This window comes from Poecile atricapillus, chromosome 2, assembly GCF_030490865.1.
Source record: "Poecile atricapillus isolate bPoeAtr1 chromosome 2, bPoeAtr1.hap1, whole genome shotgun sequence".
In the NCBI taxonomy this organism is placed as follows: Eukaryota; Metazoa; Chordata; class Aves; order Passeriformes; family Paridae; genus Poecile; species Poecile atricapillus.
In genome coordinates this window covers 132663380-132689337 of record NC_081250.1, presented here as the reverse complement: position 1 = coordinate 132689337, position 25958 = coordinate 132663380, and the positions used below count along the sequence as shown (strand labels likewise).

The window sequence follows — 25958 nt, the reverse complement described above, 5'->3', positions numbered from 1 at the left end:
GTGCCAGAACTCCTTTAAGATGCTCTGAAGTCCTTTAAGATTTTCTTGTTTGTAATCCAGATCTGTTTCAAACCTAGCCTTCTTATGGGAACTGACAATGGTCAAATAAGAGATTTTTAGGCTTCAGGCATTAGCTTGAGCCTGTGTGAAATTAAGTCAAATAACTTTCTCACTCTGGTTTAAGAAATTATAAGGAGGAATCCAAACAATCCTTAGAGAAGGAAAACAACTTTTGCAGGTGTTGTCGCCTTGTTGTTCACTTGCAAGAAACAGTCAAGGAGTGTTGTTCCTAACTGTCCAATGATGGTGATGTGTTGGTTTAATGACCAGAGTTTTATTTTTTGGCCCTTCTTTGAACTGTCTATAAAAGAAGATCTGGAAGAATAAAACTTGCCCTCTTTTGCAACCAAGGCTAGAGAATCTGTGTCGTACTTTTGCCATTCCTAATATAGTGCGATACCTTCTATTTATTTTCAGTGGAATTTATTCAAACCACAGTTATTTTATGCAGTTCACAGGAGTCCAAAAAACATTCAGCAAAGTTAAAATGCAAATAAGGTTTAGATAACAGTAATGAAAACAAAGATGACTCAAAAAGAATACAGTTATCACTGAACTTAAAAACTACTGCGTACTTTGACTGCAATTTAAACAACAGCTTTAGAAATATATTGCTGTAAGACAATATAGACAAAATTTAGTACTACAGTAAACTTTAATATTTCAGTCTCTTAAAACACAAATAAGAGTGTGCATTAACACACAAACAGTTTTACAGAACAAATTTATCAGAAAGATTACATCATTAAGTCACATGATGTCAGCAGATATCATCGAGCGTCAAAAACTACCACTGGAATAATAAAGTTAAAGAAAAAATATGTTGTGGTTGAAAAAAAGATGGGCAGAGGAAAAGAGACTGTGTAAATCTAGTCACAACTATCTACATTAAGTATTTAAAAAGCCATCTTTAATAAGATGTTAAATAATATCAACAATTCACAGTACGTTACACAGCAGTCTATCATAATCTACTGTATCACACTGCATATAGAATATGCATAGTGCATAGAAAATTAAAAAAAAAAACCAAGAGGAAGTGCCAGAAAAGAAATCAAGGTGCCAAAACACACTACAGATTGTGCCATACTAGTTTGCTCTACTGTTCTGATTTTTGACCTTGAAGAATTGTTATGTAATTATTTGAATCTTCTATTCTGTTTCCCCTTGTCTCCACCCACAGCTTCCCAAATGCATTCAAGTGCACTTGTAAAAGGATACATCTTTTTGTCCTTTTCTTGTACATTATTCTGTAGCCACATTCTCTGCACCTGATAGGATCTCTTGCCTTTATTTCATTTTCTGTATGACATTCTGATGTTCAGGAGGAAGAAAAAAGAAGTGGGCAAAGAAATACAGCATTGTTAATGCACAGATAACTTTGAAAAGTTGTAATAGTCAAATTCCTATTTGTGCCAAATAAACATAGCAAGTGTAATGAATCTGTATCAAGAGCAATGACAAGATACCGTGAAAAAAAGAAAAAGAGAAAATAAAAAGCATGCTTCACTTACTTTAAGATAAAAGAGAATCTTGCTAAAAATCACCCAAATATTACTGCACAGAACACATTCCACGGTTGATACTAAACTGTCTACTAATGAAAATTTTAGCTCCTCCCTAGAAAACCCAGAGTCTGTTTTCTTAAAAGACAAAATATTACAGTGATTCTTAAAAGTCACAAATTTTTAAGTTGTTGATTTATCTATAAGTAAGAGAGAATTTGACTCGTGTACTTCAGGGAAAGCTGAGTGCCCTTGCAGCACTCTCTATGAAACACACAAAGATTGAGGAGCTCCACACAGCAACGCAAGCTCTAGGGAATTACCTCCACAACACTGCATATGTAACCCACATATGTGCTACCATCAATGCATAAAGCTTTAAACATCATCAGCATATACACTGCAACTATTTGTATCTATGTACCCTTCACTATAATGACTAAACACTATTCATTATTAAAACACTGAATCTCCAGTAATAAGTAATACAACTTTTTCTTCACAGTTTTCTTTACCTCCACAAATGTAAATCATTGGCTGCTGCTTTGGAGGCTGAACATCCTTTTGTGTATCCATATTCTAAAACAAAAAATACACAACGTTCACATTAGCTTGGGTTTGGTGGGGTTTTTTTGTTTGTTTTTTTTTAAAGGCATACACAATCATTTTAATATCTCAAGCTAAGGGTAACAGAAGAGGAAATCACTTCCTTAAAAGTATATTCAAACAAATCCCATTCATATTTGATACACAGGACATGGGTTAATTCAGGTTGAAGGAGACTTCAGAAAGTCATTTAGTTCAACTTCTTAAAAGCAAAGTAATATCAGGTTTCACAGAGCTTTACCATTCTGGTAGAGAAATCTTCCAATGACCAGGACAGCACAACATTTTCTATTAAACAGTCTTTTAAACATTAAAGACCAATGAGTAATATTTTCTCTCCTCCTTCCTGCCAATGTTAAGAATATCCTTGCTGGAAATATAAAATTCAATAATTTCTTATATATCACTCATGTAACAATGGTGCTAACAAAGATGGTAAGCCTTGTCATCTTTCCTTCCCCTCTGACACACTACCTAACCTAATACACTTTTTGTTGTTCTAAGGCATAAGAAATACTGGGAACAGACTGTGGGTACAAGAGTAGCAGGAATTAAAAAGCAAAAAAGACCCCAAACAATGTGGAGCCATAGAGATGAAATTTGACTCTTCAAATCCTACCAAACCAAGAGTGATAACTCAATGCTATTCTTCAAACACCTCTTAATGCCCTATAATGGTTTTGACTGTTCACTTATTTGAAGACAAGTATTTCTTCATGACATCAGACTAAATAGTTACATATAATCCACAAACACCCTACCAAGCTTTAAGTAATCCTATCCTAACATGTGAATGTATTTGCAACCATGAGTTTTAGGATGGTTACTGAACATAAACACTTTTTTTTCCACCCAATGCAAGTCTAGACAATAACATGAATATTTCCTATTAGGTTTTTTGAGGCTGCTGTTTTCTGTATTGCTGTTCTGACACAGAAGACAAGAATCTCCTAACCCTTATGCCAGTAAAAAGCCTTCTTGATGCTTCTTTATGAGAATGACTCTCAGATGCTTTTGTTTAATATTACAGCATAGGTTATTTCCCTCATCTTCAGAGTTTGTTTCAGCATAAATTCAGCTGGGAAAACTATGATACTGAAAACAGGACAGGGACATTTCATACAGATTCTGATGAACGCTTGGCAAACCATCTTGTTAAAACTCTCACTATGTCACCCCATTTAAGAGAACTGGAAATAATCCATTAAACTATACAGCTCACACATATGCTACACCATAATAATAGTGGCATCTGAACTCATATGTGCTACAGGTTTTTTGTGTCAGCACATTGCAGTAAGATGTGAGCAGTCACCTATTAGCACTGGAAAACAGCAGACTCTTCTAAAACACAGAGCTGAACTAAGGAGGATCACAGTTGTAGCTAAATAAGTTGGATTAGTGCTGTTTCTGCAGCAAAATTATACTGCTGCTAAGGTCAGTAAGGGTGTTTTGCAGGGAAGTGCCATAGTTTAGCGGGCCTTCACACACCCTGCAGCCCTAAGTGCCACCAAGCTGAGAGAGCCAACAGGCCCAGCAATGCATCGATATGTGCTGGGGTGCAGCCAGACTCTATTGCAGAGATGTGAGGGTACTGTGTGCCAAGAGCACCTCACTGAATCACAGAATGGGAAAGGCTGGAAGGAACCACAGCGGGTCATCTCATCCAACCTCCCTGCTTAAGGTGGATCACTCCAGAGCACATGGCACAGGAGTGCACCCAGACGGCTCTTGAGTATCTCCAGTAAGGGAGACTCTGCAACCTCTTTGAACAACGTTCCAGTGCGCAGTAACTGGAAAGTAAAGAAGTTCCTCCTATTCAGGTGGAAATTCCTGTACCTCAGTTTCTGCCTGCTGCCTATTGTCCTAGTGCCTGGCACCACCAAGAGGAGCCTGGCTTCATCTTCTTGGCACCCCCTGCTTCAGAGATTTTTACATATTAATGAGGTCCCCTCTCCGAGAATCTCTCATGCACCCGTAAGAGAGGCCAACCCGCTCCTTCACGTCCCGCAGAGCTCACGAAGAAGGGCAGAAAGCCATTCTCACAGCCCACGGGCCCCAGGCTCCCCATCCGGCCCCAGTTCCGACCTCTCCCACCGTCCCGCGGGTCTGGCACGCAGAAGCGAAGCCCACGAGGCTGGTCCCGGCTTTCCCCTGCCCACCACGGCCACACCACCACCGCCCAGCAGCGAAGGGAACACCGAAAGGCCCGGAGCAGCCCCGCGCCGCTCGCCGGCTCCCGCAGCTCCGCCGGCCTGGCCGCCTCCCCGGCGCACGCTGATGACGAGCGCCCGGCGCCGGCGCGGGCGGGCCGTGCTTCCCCCCGCCGCCAGCTCCAGCCTCCGCTCTATCAATAGTAATGAGGCTGAGAAAGTAATAAATATTCATCTCTGGGTGTTAACCACCTGGAGAGGAAAAAAAAAAAAAAAAAAAAAGGCACATAGGTTGTTTTAAGACGCGAGCTTCCATATGAATAGCAGTGTCAATTGTCAATGAAGAAAGTAGGCAGCTGCATGAAAGTAGGCTGGGTAAAATCAACCCCAAGTACCCGGTGTTTTCATTCTTTTATTTAGCTGTACTCAACAAACGGGATAGAGAATGCCCCGCGCCGGGTCTGGTCATACAGTTGCGGAGTTTTAAACCACCGAGGTGTTTTACCTCAAGGTCCTCTTTGTTTTCAGAAGCATTTTACTACAATTGGTGGATAAATCCGGCATCTGGATATTTTGATATCATACGTACCCACATGAAGCTAAACTTACATACTACAAACACACGTTTTGCTCATTTTAAGTGTATGGTTCCATTATAAAAGAAGTTCATATGTTGGTGCTTCCCGATGTACTGAACTAAAATAGTGCAGGCAGGATTTGAAATGACACCGGTTGCTCTTTGTCATTGGCTCCACCTTACTGGAGGTAGGAATTTTGAACCTTCGACTGAGAGTTTGTAGAACTAGGTATCTTTGCTTTATTTCTCCCCTCCTCCTCCCCAATGTTTAACGAATACTATGTTTTGTGAATATGCTAATTTAAATTACTAGATCATTCAAAGGTTCCCTAGGTTAAGGAAAGGTCTGTGTCTGAATACTGAATAAAAATTGTTTCCTAAGCATCCAAAATAATACGGATGAGGTTTAATCAGTTGTAATTCATTGATCTCCTGCCAGCAAATCACCTTCATATATGACTTGTAACTTACATAAAATAATCTCGGGTACTAATAGTTTTCGTTTTCCTAATTTTGTGTTTAAATTAAACGTAATGAAATCACAGTAACGACTTTAGACTTGCTTCTTCACACTGCTCTGTAAGAAGAAAAGCTAAACATAACTTAGGGAGTGCCAGAATAAACCAGGGGCAAGAAAATTGTTTGTAAAAAGCAGAGGTATTGTTATAGGCTACTACTTGCATCCTTTCCTCCGCTACGGAGCTGCGGGTATGGGTGGGTACCAAGAGGTTGAAACAGACGAGAAAGGCTGAGCTCTATCTTTCTTGGTAAACGCATGGTAAGAAATTACCGACTCCTAAAAAAGCAAATAAACACACACACACACGCGCCCGCCCCCGTATTATTTCTCTAGGCTCATTAGTATTTTAAAAACGCATTTGTCAAACCGACAAATTTAAAATGACTTACTAAAAATATCTCCATGAAAAATTCAGTTTGTCCTGTGAAAATAACGTCTCCATTATTAATAAAGGAATAATGTAATTATTTGATTATTGGCATCCTTTAAACATTCCCTTGGAAAAATAGGATGCTTTACCAGATCTTAAAGCTTCGGTTACTTCAGCCGTTTCCGATAAAATCCACCCCTTACGAGAGAAGCACTTTGGTAAGTCCCACTCCCATGTGCAGGTAAATTCTAGCCCTCAAGGTGCTCCTTCGGATTTAGAGTAGCAGAGAGCGTGGGAGACTCCCACTGTCCCGTAAATCGAAACAGTTCTTGGGGAATTGATAGGCAAATGGGAGGAAAGGCTTGTGTGTCGGTATGGGGAAGGCACAGGGGTACAGGTACTTTTGACAGCGGAAGGAAATACAGCCGTAACCCAGCGCAGTGCGAGTGTTGCAGAATGTCTTACCTCGTTTCACTTGTTAGAAGCAGCGTTCTCAGGTTTTGGTTGGAGTTTTTTTTTGTTTGCTTTTTTGTTTGCTTGCTTGATTTTCGTTGGGGTGGGTTTTTGGGTGGGGAACTTTTTTGTTAAAAAACACTTTCTAGTATGATACTTCGGTGTATTGGATAAAATGTCGCAATTACGACTTGTTAAATTTCTTGGATATTTTTGATCCAGACCGCATCCATCCAGGTTTGAGTGACGGAGACAGAACTTGCTGTTGCTATGTCTCACTAGTAAGCTTCCAATTTTACTGAGAAGGTATTTTATAAATAAATGCAAATATTTGAAAAACAATTTTATTCAGTTCCTGCGAAAAACACGGTTTCTGTTTTCCTGCGGAACAGACTACAGAAAGCACTTTCAGAAAAGTTCTGTTACCTTAAAAAAAAAGTTTCTAATGTTTTCTCTTTTTAAAAAGGAAGAGGAAGGTACTTCAAGAGCTTTTCCCTTTTTAGCCATAACTGTTACCTTGTAGTCAAGTAAACCGATATTCTTTCCCTAAAAATCTCCGTTTCCGCCGGCTCTGGGTCGGGAACTTTTAAGCCCTTGTTTCCTCGGGCCCCTCTCAGGCTGCCTCACTCCAGGAGGGTTGCGAGAGGCTGGAGGAGCGGAGCTGCCAAAGGGGAACGCTGAGAAGTTGCCAGACGCCACGAACAGGGGTTACGCTACTTAAGCCGGGAGCTGGTTTATTAAACCAAGAGCAAAAGGTTCTTATTAGACCCAGGCGCCAGGCTCTGAATAACTACAAGCTTTTTAACAAATTAAACAGAAGTAGCCCTTAGGCCATTCACGACAGGACAAGGTGTGAAAAAATGTGCTGTACACTGTAGCCGGGGAGAATGGTCCTTCTTGGATTCTCTGGGCAAAAAAGTGCCTGGGGAGACTCGAAGACAACCTGCGCGATGCTGGAGTCGGGGATCCGCCACCCGACTGCTTTGAAGGCTATATACTTGACAAACGCTCTGTGACTGTTTTAGTCCTAGGCTAACGGGTAAAAAGGTGCTAATTAACTCAAATTAACTAGCACCCTTATAACCCAAGGTTAAAGGCTGTGTTGCAGATAAGGACTATTAACTGTGACTGCCCCAGGCACCCCTGAGCCACCCCTTAGCGCCGGCGCCCCTGCGCCTCCGCCCCCCATTCCCCTCCGCCGTAGGGAGCGGAGCGGGCTCTGGCAGAGGCGGGAAAACCTCACCCTCGCTGGGCGCCTCAGGAGAAGCAGGGCAGGGGCAGAAACGACTCAGGGAGCTTTAACAGGGCACTGGGTGCGGCGGGGGCCGCGGGGCTGAAGTATAAAGCGTGAGGAGCGGGGCAAGCCTCGCCGGTGTTCCCTCACGTCCCCGGGGAGCGGGCTGGGCACTCCAGGTCCCCTCAGGCTCCCGGCCGGAGCTGAGCGCGGAGGGGGCGGGGAGGCAGCGGTTGGTGAGGGCGGGTAGTTCAAACCCGAGCGAGGGAAAGCGGCGGCGGCCGCACGCGAGGGGCCGGTGTGGGTGGGGAGAGGCGAAGCGGCTCCTCGCCAAGGGCAACGGGTCCGGGGCCGGGCTGCGGGAGCTGCTGAAGTTCCTCCAGCCCGCCTTCGCTCCTGCTCCTCGCCTCCAGCCCTGCTAGGGGTGCCCCGCCGCCGCATCAGCTGCACCGGTGGTAGGGCGCCCTCCAGGCTCTGCTCCTGTGCCTACTGATTTGCCAGAGGAGAGGGCGAAGCGGTTGCTTTGCTCGTGTCCGGCATCCTAGGTGACTGAGAGACGCTTGGGTGCTGGTCCTCAGCTACATCTCAATTATCACCATCGCTGGGTAATTAGGCGTTGCTGATAACACATATATATACGTGGACTGAAAACTGTCTCAGCTGGGTAATGTTTCTCTTGCACCTCTCTCTTCACATCCTTTCTCACTTCAGGTTTCCACTAGGGGTAAGCAATACTTTGAATACAGCGTCTTTGCATTGGAAGGTCTTGATTTGCTTCACAAATTAGGGTAAGTGGCCCACATCATGCAGATAGGACTTGTCTGTGTTGTCCTCAGTATTATTACCTTTGAAGACATCAATGACTCTGGGGTCAAAGAGCAGTCTGTTTTACTACAGAAACCATATCTGTTTAAATAACAGAGAAAATACTTCTGTATCACCAAGACTTTATCTGCTTTGTTAGCAGTGGTGAACAGTGATTTTAAAAAAGGCAGAAAATATCTTGTTTAATGCATAAGTGTTCTTTGTTTATTACTGAGGAATAAAATTATTAGGAGCAGGTGTGACTCCATCCTAGACTTTATGTCTAAGATGGAGGCACCATTTACATTGCCTTCTAGTAGCCAACATTCTTACCTCTTTAGGGTGCTTGGTAAGACTAAACTTGCTAGAAAATATTCCTTGTCTAAATCTGTGAATCCTGCCCTAAATTTAGTTTGGGTCTCTGAATATGAGTTCTTTTGTTCAGTAAACTCCCAGAAAGTTTGCAGTTTATTTGTAAATTGATTTCAGAAGTACAAAATTAATAATAAATATGAGACATGCACAGAGCACATAAATCTATTCTTAGTAGATAGGGATTTTGTTTCTTCCTCTGAAACACACTGGTGGTGTGACCAGACTTTTCTTCTCTGCACATCTGTTTGATGACATCTTAAACAAGGTTAAGAGAATTTTCAAGAACTAGTTAAAGATCCCCAGATGAAAAAGGTGTGGTGTTATGGCTCAAATTTAGTAGATGAAATTCTCATGATAGAAAAAGAAGTGTTTATAAAAAGTAGTTGTTATAAGAGGCTTTGTTAGGCATCTCTTATGAATAGAATCTTTTTCTATTATGAGAAATGTTCAGCACCTCTGAAAGGCTTTTCCTTCTGTATTTGTAAAATGAGACCTTGTGTTGAATTAAAGCTTAATTTGTACAAGTAATACATTTTGGAAAAAAAAAATATACTAGTTTGAGGTGTATACTGGGGTTTTCTGTAAATCATAGAATGGTTTGGGTTGTCAGGGATGTTTCAGATCATCCAGTTCTGAGCCCCTTCCATGGGCAGGGACACCTTCTACTAGATCAGGTTGTTCTGAGCCACGTCCAACGTGACCTTGAACAGTTAGTGATGGAGCTTCCCTGACTTCCCTGGGCAGCCTGTTCCAGTGTCTTGTTGCCCCCATAGTGAAAAATTTCTTCCTAACATCTAACCTAACTTTCCTTCTTTCAGTTTAAAGCCCTTACTACCTTGTTTTATCACCAAATGTGCTTTTTGAAAGTCCCTCTCTGGTTTTTTTCACTACCCATTTGGTACTGAAATGCTACAATTATTTTTCCCTGAAGGCTTCTCTTCTCCAGGCTGAGCAACCCCCACTGTCTCAGACTGTCTTCAAGCAGAGGTGCTCCACCCTCTGATTATTTTCATGTTCCTCTTCAGGACTCGCTCTGACATGTCCATGCCCTTATTTTGGAGGCCTCAGGGCTGAAGGCAATACTCCATGTGAGGTCTCAAAATTGTGGGGTAGGGGGTAAAGTAAAAATAAGTGTAAAAATGTATGAATGTATGGAAAGGTATAGAATGAAGTATAGAAAATAGGTGAATTGAAGCTTAATGGACGACCACTGTTCACTCAGTGTCAAATGGCAATTTTATTTATATTATCCTGCAATATTTTCTAACCTCCTGATCAATGCAGTGAGCTCACAAACTCCCCCTGCCGGACGCTGGCCTCTGTACAGCATTATATTCGGCTTGTACTAGAGTTACCAACATTTCTTTAATTCTGCTATTCTGACCTCCCTTATAGCTGCAAAATCTTGTTTTGGCGTGATTTTTATGTTACTTGAGACACAAGTTTGCTTAGCTTCTTTTATACTGTAATATTTTAATTTTTTCTATTCTCAGTTGTCCCATAGAATGCCTGGGAATGAAACTGCAAGCATGAGGTTTTCCTTCTGTTGTTTCTTCGGCATGTGCCTGAAAGTTAATTTTCTAAGCCTGGAAGCCTTTGGGATTTTGTTAAATGTGTGGTTAGTTGGAATGTATTTAAGGGAAATACTAATATTTTTAAAGGTAATTGTGGGTATGTGATTGGTTGGTTTTGGTCTTTTGTGGGTTTTTTCATTTTTTGGTTGTTTGAGGGTTTTTTTGGTGATATTGAGATTTTAAACAGCTGTCTCTAGAATTCAGTGTAAATCTGTCTATCAACATTTTTGGAAAAAACATCTATTGGCAACATTTGCTAACTAACTGCTGTTTTCCAAAATTCAGCATAAAAATGAAGCCTCTATTCTTCTTGTAGACTGGTGAAGATAATAACCCCTTTGTTATGACCAGATTTCTTATAGGTCTTTGTCTTCTTACAAAAAGAAGAGCTATGCTCATGTGGTCCTTTGCTTATAGCATGAATAATTGACTGAAGTGTAGCAGTGTGCTTCACAGAGATTTCATACCTTTAAAAGTATAGGAAAAAAAATATTTTTTGGTTCATGACGAAGCCTTTTCAGCCTATTGCCTAAAACCATGGAATCACAGAATGTGTAAGACTGGAAGAGACAACTGATCATCTGGTCCAACTTTCCTGCTTGAGTAGGGCCTTCAAAGAACATTGCTCAGGATTGTGTCCAAATGGCTTTTGAATATCTCCAGAGAAGGAGACCCCATGAGCTCTTTGGGCAGCCTCTTCCAGTGTTATGTCATCCTCACAGTAAAGAACTTTTTCTCATGTTCAGGTAGAACTTTCTATGCACTAGTTAATGCCCATTGCCTCTTGTGCTACCACTTGGAATCACCAGGAAGAACCTGGCTGCATCCTTTTTGATACCCTCCCTCCAGATACTGATAGACATTGATAAGGTCTCTTCTCCAGGCTACACAGGCCCAGCTTCCTCAGCCTTTCCTCATAACTGGGGTGTTCCAATCCCCTAATCATCTCCACAGTTCTGCTGGACTCTCTCCAGTATTTCTTTGTCCTTCTTGAACTGGAAAGCTCTGAACTATACACAGTACTTCAGGTGAGGCCTCAACAGGGCTGAGCAGAGGGTCAGGATCATCTCCCTTGACCAGCTGGCAATGCTTTTCTTAATGCACCACAGGGTACCCTTGGCTTTCTTGGGCACACTGCTGGCTCATGGACATTTTGTTGTCTACCAGGACCTTCTCCACATAACTGCTTCCCAGCAGATCAGCCCCAATCCTGGACAGGTTCCTGGTGTTCCTCACCAGGTGCGGGAGCCACATTTGCCTTTGAGTTTCATATGGGTTTTTCTCTGTCCATCTCTCCAGCCTGTCCAGGTCCTTCTGAAGGGCTGCACAGCCCTCTGGGGTATTGGCTACTCTTCCCAGCTTTGTGCCACCAGTGAACTTGCTGAAGAGGCATCTGACCCTTCATATGAGTCACTGATGAAGAAATTGAACTTTAGTGGGCCCAGGATCCACTGTTGGGGATATCAGTACTTTCAGGTCTACTAAAACATGGAGAAGTGATGCAGATGAAACATTAAATGCTGTTTGGACTTGGAACTGCAGTAGCAAAGAAGTAATCTTATTCATTAAACACTAGCTTAAAGCTATGCCCTTGTGTTTCCTATGTGTGCTTTCATTGTGTAAAACAGGGAACAAGATGAAAGCAGAGACAGAAAACAAACAGGAAAGTAAGGTACTTGTAGAGGTAAATGAAGAAGGGAAAGAAGCATGCCAAACTTCAGTTTGTTGTTGTCTTGGAATTATTTTCACATACCTGTCTTTGATAGAAGAGTTTTTCTCCATTATGTATGTGGATTTTGTTTAAATCTGTTTGATTTCATACTGATATTAGCAAGATTGTGTGTCTTTATGCCAAGGTGTTAGTCTGCTGTTTAACATCCTTTTCCTTTTGAGCTTCTCTTGTTGCTGTCTTCTTACAGAAGAAAATAAAACAAAGAATTTTCTAAAATATTTCAATCATCTTAAAAAGTGACTTCCATATAGGTAAAAAAATGCTAATTAATGACCCAAGATTATCAAAGAATAGTTCTGCCTCACCTCTCTCAGTAAGTTTGTGCTCCCATTGCTTGAATTTGGTAGCTTAGGGCTAGACTAAGACAGGACAGTTGAGATATTAGCAATACCTTAGTAGTTTGGGCTGAAGGCACCTTTAAATATTCGTACTTCAATTTTGAAAGTTAAGTTGCTAATTCTAGGCTTTATGTTGCAGAATATCAGCTCTGGAGGCCAGCAATATACCACAGTAAAAGGCGCAGATTCAAACCCTTGAGCCTTGCAGCGCTGATGTGAGCTGTTGGGTGTCTGTGAGAACAGCCCTCTCACAGCATTAGCCATAACATCTTTTGTACTGTTATTGCATGTAGAAAGCAGTGACCTAATGCCACTATGGTTAGGGTAGAGAAACTCTGCAGTGTATGAGTGGTGAAAATAAGCCTGTTTCCACATCTTTTATTTAAGTGTGTGCATCAGCCCCTTCTAACCTTTCTAGGAAAATCTATAGTAGCTCTTAAATTCTACGTACTTGGTGTGTGTATAGTCAGTCATTTTCCTGAAAATGTAAGCCTTCAGAACACTGTTTACCCTTAGAGATGACCAAAAGTAGAGAGCTTCTTTACAAAATAATATTTAAATGTTAAGGCAATAAAGCACTTTTTACTTTGTAACTATAGGTCAAATTGATTCCCTCTGGGGGACTCTAGTGATCTAAATAATAGGGAGACTTGTAGACTTGTAACTTCACGATGAATCCTTTTATTTTACTCAAGGAGAAAATGCCTTTTGTCTAGATTTGCCTATTACCAAAACTTCTGCTCATTTTTGAGTACTGAGCTGTTAGTTGCTGGATGAACCAGTAACAGTGCTAATGAAAATCTTGGCTCTACTGGAATGTTGGGGAGTTTTGTTGCCAGTTTCAGCACCACTGAGCCTCTAATTGCTGTGTTGCTTATTTGAAGTGCATTTCCACAGATGAGGACTCCCAGGTCAATTAGCTAACTTGGATATATGTTTGATTTGCCTCACAGCATAATATGCATTTTAAATCACTCATTCTAACTACCTACTTTTGTGTTTGTGTATAAGCACTGTTTCTACCGAGACAAATGACAATACTTTTGTTATGATTGATTGATGATCTTGACAGATTTACACAAGGCTTTCTGTCTAATCTGAGGGGTTATGGTGACCGTTTTTGTTTGTTTCAGAAACAACATTGGTATTTTCATTTACAAAGTTGAAGTGTCAAGCAGAAGATGTCAGACAGTCATCCAGTGGGATTCAATATTCTTAAAAGAAATAGATTAACGTCTCCCAGGAGCAACTTTAAATACTCAAATTTTAAAGACACGTGTTACACTCCAGCACTTCTGGACAGCAGATGCAACGAGTCAGTAAAAGATCCCGATGCAGAACTTGAAGAAGCACCGAGTTTAACAAGTGTATCCTTGCTACAGGAGCATTCTGAGTGCATGCATCCAAGTGCCTTCTTTCCCAGGTCACTATCTATTGAAAAAGAGTTGAATTCTATCTCCTTATCAGAACAAAGAGAAACAAATAGAAGTGTGGATTTTTTTGAAACTCCTAAATCGAGTAGAAAAGGCTCCTCACTACGTAGGAGGCTGCTTTTACCCAAGACTGTTGAAGCTGGCACAACTGTAGGATGCTGTGAAAGACAACCTAATTCTTCGGGAGGCATCAGGAAAAAGATATTCTCTTGTGTTTTGAGCTCTGAAGAAAAGCTTTCACAAACTGTTGCAGATTCTCCAAAAGATAAAGGTTACAAACCTCTGACAACTAGCACTTCAGAAGCTGAGGACTCTAACCCTGACTCTCCAAAACAGAGGCTTTCCTTTTCACAACAAAGGACTTCTACGCTAGATGAGTCCCAGTGTAAGGACCCGTTATTGTTAGAATCAGAAAGTTTATCTCCAATTCAGTGGAAGGATGTCACTGCTAGTAACACTAACGAATTTAATGAAAATGTTCTTATGAGTGTTAGAGATGGGGTGCTTAGGACTCCTACTTACAGTGTGTTACCTGAGGCCAGTGAGGGTAAATTCCTGACTTCTATCACCAGTCCTGTAGAGAACTTGAACTTTGGACCATCTGATATAAACTCTTCCCCTGTTAAGGTAGTAAATGACCCTGATCTTTCAACACCTGAAGATAGTGGATATAATTCACTTCCTTTGGACAAATCAGGAGACTCATTGTCTGATCACGAGGGATCCTTCCAAGAGCTCTTCCAAAAGCACAAAGAAGATCCCAAAACTTTAGACAGTAAAAGAAAGACAAGAAAACTTGAGAGAGTCAGAAGGTTATCTACTCTTCGGGAACTAGGCTCCCAGTCAGAGACAGAAGATAATCATGGCAGTCCTACTTCAATGCATATATTAACAAAAGAAAGAAACTTTGTCAGTGAAGATCATGAATTAGTTCTAAAAGAACAGCCTAGTGGAGACCTGGTTATAGGTCATGGAGATCTCTCAAGAACTCCAGCTCTGAAAATAGTTCATGAAATTTGCTTGCAAAGACAAAGATCACACCAAAAGCAAATCTCAGAGAATATTGATGGAACAGAAATATTTGCATTAGATCATGTTCTTCCTGGACTTATTGGCAAGAAAATGGGCCTTGAAAAATTAGATATTTTAACAGAATTAAAAGATAGAAATTTAAAACATGTTCTTGCTATAGTTTTAGATGCTTTGACAGTGGAAAATCTATGCAGGTAAGTACTATTGTTTCACACACTAAAAAAGTGAAAAAGATGTGCTTCTGCAAATGAATTAGAATAACTTCTGGAATACTGTCTGTTGTCAATAAAATTTGTCCGTTCCTGAAAAAAATTAAAAGTTTTCTCACCATTAATTAAGTAGGTCTTTCTGTGCAGACCTAATAACAAATAGGGACATTTAAAAGCTAAACAAACATGGAAAATCAGTAAACTCAAAACTAAATCACAATACTTGTAAATTTTAAAAGCTATTAATGAAATCCTTTAAGCCTAGAAAGTATTTTATTCTTGTTACAAGTTCCCAGTAGTGCATAGGACTCAAAATACATTTTCTATAACTTTTCTTGTGTATTTTATTTCTTCAGTTATTTCTAACCACAAAGATGCTGAAAGAATTTTGATTCATGAGTAATCTAGATTAATTTCTAATCAATAGGAACTGTTACATTTCACGTAATGCTCTGATTTCTTTGTTGTTAGCAACAGGAATGGGCAAATAGATGAAAGTATAAGGGCACAGATGTTTTCAGTACTCTTAACACAAATGGGACTAGGAACAATCTTAGTAAGTGGCTTATATGGCAGAAAAAATTAATTTTTAAGTCAAATATATGCTGTGCTATTTATGTTGCTGTTGTTATCTAGACTCTTCTGTTATACAGTGATATGTAAGGTAGGAGATTTGTGTTTCATAACAAAATAATGAACTAATCTATAGCAGAAGTCTGTAAAATGACCAAGAGCATATGAAGCCATGTAAAAATCTTTATCAGGTAGTCTTGCTATCATGACTTCTGCACTACTTGAAAAAAATTGAAAGTGGATAAATATTTTATTTGTTCTAGTATTTGGAAAGTAAGCAAAAGCTGGCAAGAAATCATTGTACAAGACAGAAGTGCAGATAAGAGGAGAAAGTTGTACACAAAACAGCTGAAAGAAGCAGCTCGGGTAAGATAGTTCTCAAAGGTGATTTTTTTTTCTTCAAGTCTGAAAGAAGATAGAAGGAAAGAGGAAACATCTTGTAAAGCTACAGAATGGTAACTGACAGACAGTTCCAAAATGAGTAGGTGATGGATTCTAACAGGAGAACGTAATGGCTCTTATGGCTTTTCACTTGTCTGCAGTTTAAGTACTTGTCTTTCAACCATGTAAGACTCTTATTTACCCCTCCTGCCCTTTCTTGAGAATCTTGTAGTATCTCTTCCTTGACTCATTCTAGCTTTAGATTTTAAACTCTTCTCATATCGTTGTGCCATGCTGTTCCTCACTGTCCATTTCACTGTAATTTGCAGTGCTGTAGGACCCGCTCTAGATTACTTCCTGATTATTTTCAGTACTGCTTGTGTCATGGTGTATTTGTGAACATCAGAAGGATATGTAGAAGGTTTTTTAAGGAGCATCCAGAGAAGTAAGCATATTAACAGCAGTGTATTTTTCAGATCTTCCACATGATACATGCACACTTGCAATTGAGATGGCCTAATTCACAAACATGAGCACCAGTAGAGTGCGCTAAAAGACAGTTGACTTTTTACCCTGCTCATGGGACTTGATTTTTGATGATGTCTCTCTTGATCCCTTGCTAAATGTAAACATTTAATGGTAAATACTTGCTATATACATATATAATTTTTTATTTTCTTATGTGTTGTTGCAGAGAGAAGAAACCCAAATGAGTAAAATTCAGCTGCAAATCCCAAATTAAATAAAATCCTCATTTTCTCTTTTTTTTTTTTTTTTGTTAAATAATTATAAACTAACAGGAATACTTATTGAAGGCTGAAGATGCTGCTACAAGACTTAATATTCTCAATAGATCTGCTCTAAGGCCTGTTCAAGCTCAAGCCAGAACTCCTATTTTGCAGACACCACACACTGAACTTACACCTAGGAGATGCAGTTCTGTTCCCCATTCAGCTAGTAGGCAGGAAGAATACATGAAAGTAGGTATCTAAGAAATGCTTAATTTTCAGTTTTTATAACATTTTTATTTACAAGACTAAATGGGTCTTTTTTCTCGTCTCTTGCTACAGGTTGCTAAAACTCTGTTCACTGATGAAGCGCTAAAACCCTGTCCAAGATGTCAATATCCTGCTAAATATCAATTGGTAAAGAAACGAGGACTATGTAGCAGAGAAGCATGTGCATTTGAGTTCTGTATTTTATGTCTGCATGCATTCCATGGGTCAAAAGAATGTAACAGTTTATCTGCAAAACGGAAGAATAAAAAAGATGCTCCACCAGGAAGTGCCCAAAGCAAAAGAAATTTAAAAAGACTCTGAATTTGTATGGCATGCAACTCCTTACATTTAATTCCTTTTCCCCTTCCCCTAAATTCCTAATCTTGTTCCTGTTCTTCCTGAATGTATGCATTTTGAAAGTATCATCCCATTTGTTCCTGCTGACTTACCAAGATAATCTCTCATGTATATAGCTTAATTAACATAGTATATATATATGTTTTTTAAAAAATGAACATTAAAAAATATTTTGTCTTGTTTTACCTGTTGTGTAGTAGGTAGGAACTTACTAACATCTTGATTTTAAATAAAGTGTTTTAAATGTAGTCTTCAATATTTAGCTTACAGTGTCTTATAAAAGTTTAAAAATGTTATTCTTGTCTTAAAGACAAATTAAAGAAAATTATTTCTAAAAAAGTCTTTGAAATCATATTTATTTATTTTAAATTACCGTAACTAATTTAAAAATGTCTCAAAGTGGGGCACTATGTACATTTGCAAAAAAATACTATTTTTAATATGAATGATGATATGTCAAAACCAATATATTACCTGTCTTAATTTTTTATTGGAATAATTAATTTGTTGTTCTCTTAGCCTCTGTAACAGAAGTCAATAGAATAGTAATTTATAAACTAAACTGATGCTGTGTGGATATTCTGTTGTACTGAGTTTTACAAAGTTTTGTTTTGAAAACTTTAGGTCATACCTTATATATTCGCATATCTAAAAACCCTGTGGCATCATCTTTGCTGTTGTGATCTTACCCTTATGCTTAATTTGACTTGACTTCAGCTCCCAGATACGAGGTCACCTTCACACTTCTACTTGAGCTAAAGGATTATCTATATCCAGAAATCACTCTATCTCTAGATTTAATAAAGTAAATTAATATATTTTGCTCTTGAACTAAATATGCTAATCCCTTCTAGAAAACTAATTTGATCTGTCTCTTGGACCTCAAACAATTTGGGTGTGGTTTTGGTTGGTATCCTAGCAATTATGCAGGTGACAGAAATGGATGCAGTACTTCTATCAAGGTGTAACATCAATTGACTTCTACACTGTCCTACTTGTCCTTTCAAAGAGTTCATTTGTCACAAGCATCTTGCAGAACACTTGTCAGTGAGTGTTTATTCTAGACTCTCCCTCTGATGTTGTCTTTTGTATTATATTTTTGATGATGTTATTTTACTGTGTTTATTTGTAGGTAAGTCTTAACACAGTGCTATTTTAAAAAGTCTGATTTAAAAAAAAAAACCAAACAAACCAAAATAAGAGCTTTCAAGTAAACTGTAAGCTTCGTATTTGCCCCTTTTAATATTTATTCACACAGCCCTTTATTTTTGGTGTCTAAAAATTGCAAATAATCTCTAAGATTTTTTTCTTATTCTTTTTTCTTTATTTCTTTTTATGTTATCTGTGGATGTTTAAGCCAAATGGACCAGGATAATTCACTTCAGGGTGTTCTAGAAACATCGCTTCTCATTTCTCATCTCTATTGTGATCTGTAATTTGGTTAGCACTTTTACCATTCTTGAATTTTTTGCATAGTAGTTTCACATTTCATTTTGGAAGGAGGAGAGACAACATGGTTAATAAAATGGTGTGGAAATTTTAGCATTAATTATTATCAAAACATTAAAGAAGAAATCAACCCAATATATCTGCCAGAAGATCATATTTATTGCATGAATAGAAGTCCCAGTACTTCAATTCCATACTTTTATGTGTTTGCTGAGTCTTTGCCTTGTTCTTGGGTTAGACTGGTAGCTACTTGAAGACTGCTCAGTCTATTCTAAGGGAACAATTGAGGCAAAGAATTTGGGGGCAAGGTAGGGAATATACATGTATGTGCATATAGGTTTGGTTTAGGAAGAATGGCATTCATTACAGAGGAGGAGACTGCAAGCAGGAAGGACAATGGTTAAATTACTTGATTTGTTTAGTTTTTGTATTTCTCTAATTGTTTTGAGCTTTAGGTGTTCAAGGTCTACTTAAAAGTTAATTAGTTTCAAAGAACCATTGGCTTTGTTCTTTATTCCTTTGGTATACAATAAGTAACTATATTTTTTTAGAAATGCTTAATACTTTCTGTTAAAGGTTAAAATGAATGGCTTTCTAGGTGAGAAGTTATATTGCACAAGACTCTGAATATGTCATTTATCTTTATAAAAATTTGGATTAGTTTTGTTTCTTGCTGTTGAATTACCAAATAAAATAGGGGATGATAGTAAACACAATGCAGAGTAAGTACTGCATGTCATAACACTTCAGACTGCTATTGTCATCACTGCATGTTACCTTTGCTAAATACCAATACCTCTAAAATGTCTCAATTTAAAAAAAAGGCTTTAAATTAATTATTGAAATTTATGGGAAAGTTACGATAGGCAGTGAGAGTATCTAGCTCGTCCTCTGCTGTGGAGTATTGCAGCACAATCCAGAAATACACGGGGTTCAATACTTCTGAAAGTATTACTGAAATAGGTACCTTTGAATGCAAAACCATATAGGAACTAAGATTCAATTTAAGAATCAGTTATTAAGTATCTTTCCCATTTGAGAATATTTATTAAAGAGTTGTGTTAGCATTTTGAAAGAGTATAGAGGATAGAGTAAATTGGGTCTAGTACAGGCATTGTTTATTTTTAAAGGTGGTTTCTTTGATGCCTACAGTAGCCATTCAACAGGGAGAAGCTTGAAAGGAAAAAAAATACTTAAGTCCTATTTCACAATTTTAAACATTTTTCTCTTTTGACATATTTAGAAATTTATTGGGGTTTTTTTCCCTTCTAAATCCATCTCACAAAATGTCTTCTTGAATCACATCTCTTGCTCAGTTGGGTCTGTCACAAATGTAATGTGGTGATTACAGAAGTAATCTATGCTCTGCAGTCTGAGTGAAATTTCTGTGATCATCACTGCTATACCAGAGGTGGGAGAAGTGCGAAGCCAGACTTCTCATCTCTAGGTAAATGTATTCTCTATGACATTGATGATTTTTTTTTTTTAAAAAATGCATTTTAAGATAAAATTAGCTTTATTCCTTGACACAAAGGAGAAATAAAGTAGTGATATGTTATTCTTTACCTACATAATACAAGGTATATGATAGCTATCTAATAGTGTCTAATAATTTGGGTGAAAGGAATTAAAGCACTTTCATTATATGATTGCTTTATTCACAGAAATTAAGTATTTGGGGTAGGAGAGTGGCAGTAAAGAGTCCCTGGTAGTATGTTTTTTTTCTCTATATTGCATCTATCACATATGACAAAGCTCTACGAGTCTGGACACTGATGAAATAGCAAAGGAGAACCTAGGTTCTTCTTAAAAAAACAAGCACACAACACAAAACCAAACAGCCCACCCCAGAACAGAAACACCACCACTAAACCCCCAAAATAATGCCCCACCCCACCTCTCTTCCAACAAAACTAAAACAGAAAAGAGCTTGCAAGTATCAGGGAATCTAAGGATTCATGTTTCTTTTTGTACTGGGATGAATTAATTATTGGAGACCTGAGGCCAGGTGCTAACACAGATAAGGATGCAAAAGTACTCCTGGAGTAGAAATGACAATGATCAAGAATATTCTAAAATGTCCTGCCCACAAGTATTCGCCAGCTCAAGATTCCTTCTTACAACTCAAAACAGATTGTTGGAAAGGGAGGAGTGAATTGTCTTTCCCTCTGGAACATGAGGAATAATGTTCAAGATAATATTTGGGTTAGTATTGGGCTGCTGAAAATTTTATTTTTGCAATCCTCATTTCCCTTCAAACAGACGTGATCTATAGTGGGAGGAGTGACATTGCCTACAAATGCCCAGTGAATGAATTTAGTTTTCTGACCATGATTGTTTGAGCCAGAGCTGTGGGTTTAAATTCTAAAATAGAATTATTGAAAGTAACCTCTTGCTGCTGACAGATGTTGCTGCAAGAATTTTACTTCATAAATCTTTTTTTCTTGGAGCAGGAACCATAAACCTCAAGTGGTTTGTGAGAAGGAAATTGAAATTACTTAAGTCTCTGATCATTTTTTCCTTGGTGACGAGTATGGAAGAGCTTAGGCAAAAAATGGTTATAAATCTTTGGAATTGTTTATAGGCTAGGGAATGTTAGTATGTTTTATCACTAACTAGCCAAATATGATAAAAATATTTGGTCATTAAATTAAGTATCTCAACACCTATTTTAGGTCAGATAATTTTTTTTCTATTCCATATAATGGTTACTCTTTGAAACACCTTAGGCAATTGAGGCCATGCTGATTAATACAAGAAGTAATTTATTTGTATTTTCATAGGCACAAGAAATACAGCAATGTCAGATTAGAAAGGGACTCCTGGAGTCTAGTGCCAAGCTCTTGTGTCAGCTCATCAAGCTCTGTCTTAAAGTTGGGTAGAATACTGTCCCATTACCATGTTGGTGACCTACTCCAGATTACTCTACTAGTCATTTCACCCACTGCCTTTTTTTTGGCAGTGCTATTAAAATAGCTATTCTGTATATTTGATCCTCCCCTTAGACTTCTCTTCCCCAATATTATGATTGTTCTTTCACAATCTTTCAGAGGACAGAAATCCTCTGAATTTAGTCTCATCTCTTAAGACAATCCAACAACAGATGTATCTAAGAGCTCCTCACAGTTTCTGCTGGAATGTACTCTTTGATTCAATTCAACCAGTATTTCCAGTGAAGCCCCCTCAAGAACAAGGATTATATTGTGGCTTTCTTTTCTCTACAAGGAATTGTTTGACCAATGCATACTAAGATAAGCATTTCTCATATCAGTCTTCTGCACAGTCACAGTTCAGTCATTTGGTGTAGTACTCCCACATTCTTCTCACAAATTTTGAAAAGATCCAAATATTTTTTCCATTAATTTTACTGAACCTTAAATTTGTAATCTCATACTTTGTTCTTCTAAGCTTCAGACCTTTTTCTTTCTCTGCTTCAGTCTTGTGATGATTTAGTATTTGATGTGATTATATTATATATTTTTACAGGTGCAAATTTTTTGTCTGTACTGAATCTTATGGGAGTTTTTGATACAAAATATGTAGCAGGTTCTGTTATCACTTGTCAGATGCCACAGCAGAACCTGACTGCTTTTTGGGAATGATGTGTTTATTTTTAGTTAAACAAAAACAAAGCTTATTTTTACTTTCCGAGCTCTGATTAGTTGAAATACCCATTACAAAAAGACTTAACACATTTTTTCTCTTTTACAAACTTCTGAAGGCTGTTAGAACTTATCCAAACTTGTCAGAAGCCTAAATGCTAGTAAGACCTTATTGAGCTGGGTGCTAATGGATGAGTAGTAATGAAACCAACTCTTTGGCTGAAAATATTGATGGCATGACATTTTTAATGAACTTATAAGCACTGTCAAACAGTCAAGGTTTCATATAAAAGTAGACTTCTGACTTGAAGACTGGAGTTGAAAGCCCCTCTAATTTTCCCCCTCTGTGCTTGTTCTGAAACACTCATTCTGAAAGCAACAGTGCTTGTATCTTAATTTTGTAGGCACATTTAATCTCTCTGTAGGCAAATGGGATGTGGAAATCATGCGTGTATTTCAGCTGCTGCTTTTCACTCTGGACTCATTGTGAAAAATCTATTTCAGTAAACTACTTAAACTTAGATACTGTGTCCTAACTAGAATTGGCTGAAGTGCTAGAAGGATAGTAGCTGGGGAAAAAAGTGACAGTTAGTTGGGAAGCAGTAGTACCCTTGATAAACATAGCAATACCTGGTAAAAGTTGTTGGAGTTGCAAGATTATTGCTGAGTTACTCAGCAGTTGTATAGTGGTCTTCCACTTCAGCAAAAAAGTTAATTATCATCCTGAAGTGCTGCTGGTGCCTAAATGCAGGACTTCTAGCTCATGTTCACTGAGCAGACACTAAAATTCTTAATGTCCTGAGCTAGTGTAATGTTGTAATGCAGTTAGGAAATGGTATGACCCAAAAAATGTACCCCCAAAAATGTAGACTTTTAAGTTCTTTCCCTTATCTTGTTCTCCCCTTGTTGGTTGTGTAAATCCCCCACACCCCTTTCCCCTGTCTTGAAAAAGGACTGCTTATCGATACCTCTTCCTCTTTCCCTCCTGCAACTTCACCCCGAAAGATCCCAAGAAATAAAGCTGCGACTGCCATCTCAGCAAAGGGAAAGAGCCTCGTTTTTAGGGTCTCCTTTGGAAGCTAATCTACCTCCCCTGCCTCCCTGGCTGCTGCGGGGTGGACAGTGGTAGCAGAGGGGCAGGGGACCTAGTAATAATAGCAGTGTAATATATTATTAGAGCCATGAAGAACGCATCTTCTATAAATGTTTTGTTCTGCCAGGACTCAGCACCACAGTACCCAGCCTATATTTAGACCACTGGACTATGAAATGAAATTTTCCTCTGGTTTGGATACACCACATTTTCCTGGTGCCCATTTTCATAGATTATATGATTGGAGATGGTGGCCATAGCAACATTTTTTGCTTTTAAAAATTTGTTCCACTTTTGTTGCAAACATTCTCTCCTCTTTTCAAAAGATTTGTACAAAAGTAGCACTCCCATGAATATTGAAATGTTAGTATTAAAAACGAGATTCACTTAATAAATTATAAAAATAATTCAATATAAACAAAAAGACAATTAGGAGACAAAAGAAATAAAGCAAAGGGTTAAAATGGCCGGGTGCCCTGGCGGGTTGCCAGGAACACACCTGGTATCTTGGGAACACTCTTTTTATCCCCCCCCCTGCTGTGAAGGTTTAATGCATATTCAAAACATGTCCCCTCCCTGGTTCCACCTTCTTAGAATATGCTCTTGCACAATTTTTATTTTCTGCTGGTCAGTACTATTTTTGCTGGTCATCATTATTCTTGCTGATGAGCATTATTTTGGAGTTTGGTTTCCTTTCTTCTGCAAATGGTCACTGTTGATCCTTCCTTTGAGGGCAGCTGGGCTTCATATCTTTCCCCCCTGCCCATGTCCTGGTACTGGCTTTTTGATAACAGTTTGCTCTCCATTTCCTGCTGCTGATAATAGCCTGTTTTCCACTGTCCTTCTGTTGGAAAAACATCTTGATCCTTCCATTGTCTTGCCTGTTGGAGTTATCTTGCCTTGTCCGGATGAAACATATCCTTACCATTCAGAATTCCTATCTAAGCTTATAACTTGCTAAGAGAGAAAAGAACATAGCGAAAGCATATAGTATATATTTATCAGAATAATTGTGAAAAGCCAATATCACAATACAAATTTATAACATTAGTCTTCATTTTCCTGTATCCTTTTGCCCTTGTGTACTCTGTTGTGATGTACAAAAATTATTATGGGCATGCACTTACCTTTCAGCATTTCTGCTGGAAGTGCTTCTGTTATGAAAATGTTCAAGACTCTGTATCCCAAATAGGTATATGAGAAAGTACAGTGGGATTTTTCTGCTCCAAACAGCAATGCTCACTGGGACATTGTTTTAAGTTCCTGTTCTGGACTTTCTTCCTGCCTTAAATAATTCTCATGAAGAGGTCCAGGGAGAATGTCATATAAAACAGAATAGATATCAATAAAACAAATGAATTCTTTAAATGCTTTGCTCAATTAACTTACTTAAATGTGAAATTATCTTAATGTTGAACTGCTTTCCTCTGTGAAAATAGCCCTTAATTTCAACTGCTGATAATAAAATATCACAAGGGGGCACCAAAGGTTTTTCTTACAGAACAGAATTCTAGTTTTCCTTCCCTCTTTAACCCATACACATTAACTCAACTTTGCAAATGCAAAATATTTTAAGTGGCTTAAAGCAGTGGTGCCCATAATTCCTGCCCCCGGAAGCTGCATACCAAAATCTACAGGAGGAGTGGGCGTCCTGGGAAGCAATTCCACTGGTATTACTTCTCCAGCGCCTCCTTTACAAGGTGAAGCTGTGCTGGGCCACAGCCAGGTCCTACAGCGACCAAGCAAGATTGTGGAATTATAGACTGGCCTGAACTGTGCCTCCTGGCTCCATTCCTCTTGCAGCCACAGACTTGGATTATCCAGCAGTCTCCATGCCAGTCTAGAGTACAAAACGACTCTTTCACACAAGTGTTGCACTTAAAGCACTTGAGAATTTGTAGTTTCAGGAGCTCCAGGCTCTGGGCTTTACTCCCCAAGTACAGAAAATATGTTTGATAATAAAATCCAATATGGTTTTATGAAGTATGAATACTGTACAAGTTCCTCCCCTATCATGATTTTTAAATAACCACAGGAAAAACACTGTATGCATTTTATTCATATTTAATTGATGCTCTGAAGGCTTTAGGAAACAAGAAAGGGAGAATATTAACTTTTTTTTTTACTCAGATTGGAAAAGTCTAAGTATTCCCATGTAATATATTTGAAACAATGTCAGAATGATGGCATTTAGTTGTTTGGTGGTTTTTTTTTTTTTTGTCTGTTTAATGAAGACTGGGTGGGAATTTGGTAACTTCAAGTGTTCTTTATTTTTTAACTAGGTACTTCTGGGATCTGTGAGAACAATAGATAGGAAAGTAAAATACCTACAAAATTTGGGTGATTTTTTGAAGCATTACTGAAATCTTAAGGAGCACCTTTTAGTTATGGATTCTCATACAATTCTCAGCACCTGTTGAGTAGATACTGCTGTTTTCTTGGAAGAACATGAAATATTTTTCTTTTTTTCCTCCTGATTCTTTTTTTTTTTTATTTGATCAGTCTCCCAGTCTATTTCATTATAGACCTC

The 25958-nt window shown here is 38.6% G+C and overlaps 2 protein-coding genes across 2 annotated transcripts; one reads left to right on the top strand and one right to left on the bottom strand.

Moving 5' to 3' along the window:
- Window positions 1-696: 696 nt before the first annotated feature.
- On the bottom strand, window positions 697-4465 carry POLR2K (RNA polymerase II, I and III subunit K). Its single transcript, XM_058833020.1, has 4 exons — window positions 4260-4465; window positions 2081-2144; window positions 1282-1374; window positions 697-853 (listed from the first exon to the last, which is right to left on the bottom strand). Exons 2-4 carry the CDS (start codon window positions 2139-2141, stop codon window positions 831-833), a joined length of 177 nt encoding a protein of 58 aa, XP_058689003.1. The 5' UTR covers window positions 2142-2144; window positions 4260-4465; the 3' UTR covers window positions 697-830.
- A 9017-nt stretch (window positions 4466-13482) lies between these two features.
- FBXO43 (F-box protein 43) lies at window positions 13483-17248 on the top strand. Its single transcript, XM_058833190.1, has 4 exons — window positions 13483-14960; window positions 15812-15914; window positions 16730-16909; window positions 17000-17248. Exons 1-4 carry the CDS (start codon window positions 13483-13485, stop codon window positions 17246-17248), a joined length of 2010 nt encoding a protein of 669 aa, XP_058689173.1.
- Window positions 17249-25958: the final 8710 nt, after the last annotated feature.

Coding starts and splice junctions, on each gene's coding strand:
- POLR2K (XM_058833020.1), bottom strand. CDS start 2,141: ATGGATACACAAAAGGATGTTCAGCCTCCAAAGCAGCAGCCAATGATT. Junction 1,375..2,080: donor AATGATTTACATTTGTGGAG/GTAAAGAAAACT, acceptor CCTGAACATCAG/AATGTCATACAGAAAATGAA. Junction 854..1,281: donor CAAGAAAAGGACAAAAAGAT/GTATCCTTTTAC, acceptor TTATTATTCCAG/TGGTAGTTTTTGACGCTCGA.
- FBXO43 (XM_058833190.1), top strand. CDS start 13,483: ATGTCAGACAGTCATCCAGTGGGATTCAATATTCTTAAAAGAAATAGA. Junction 15,915..16,729: donor AGCTGAAAGAAGCAGCTCGG/GTAAGATAGTTC, acceptor ATAAACTAACAG/GAATACTTATTGAAGGCTGA. Junction 16,910..16,999: donor GGCAGGAAGAATACATGAAA/GTAGGTATCTAA, acceptor CTCTTGCTACAG/GTTGCTAAAACTCTGTTCAC.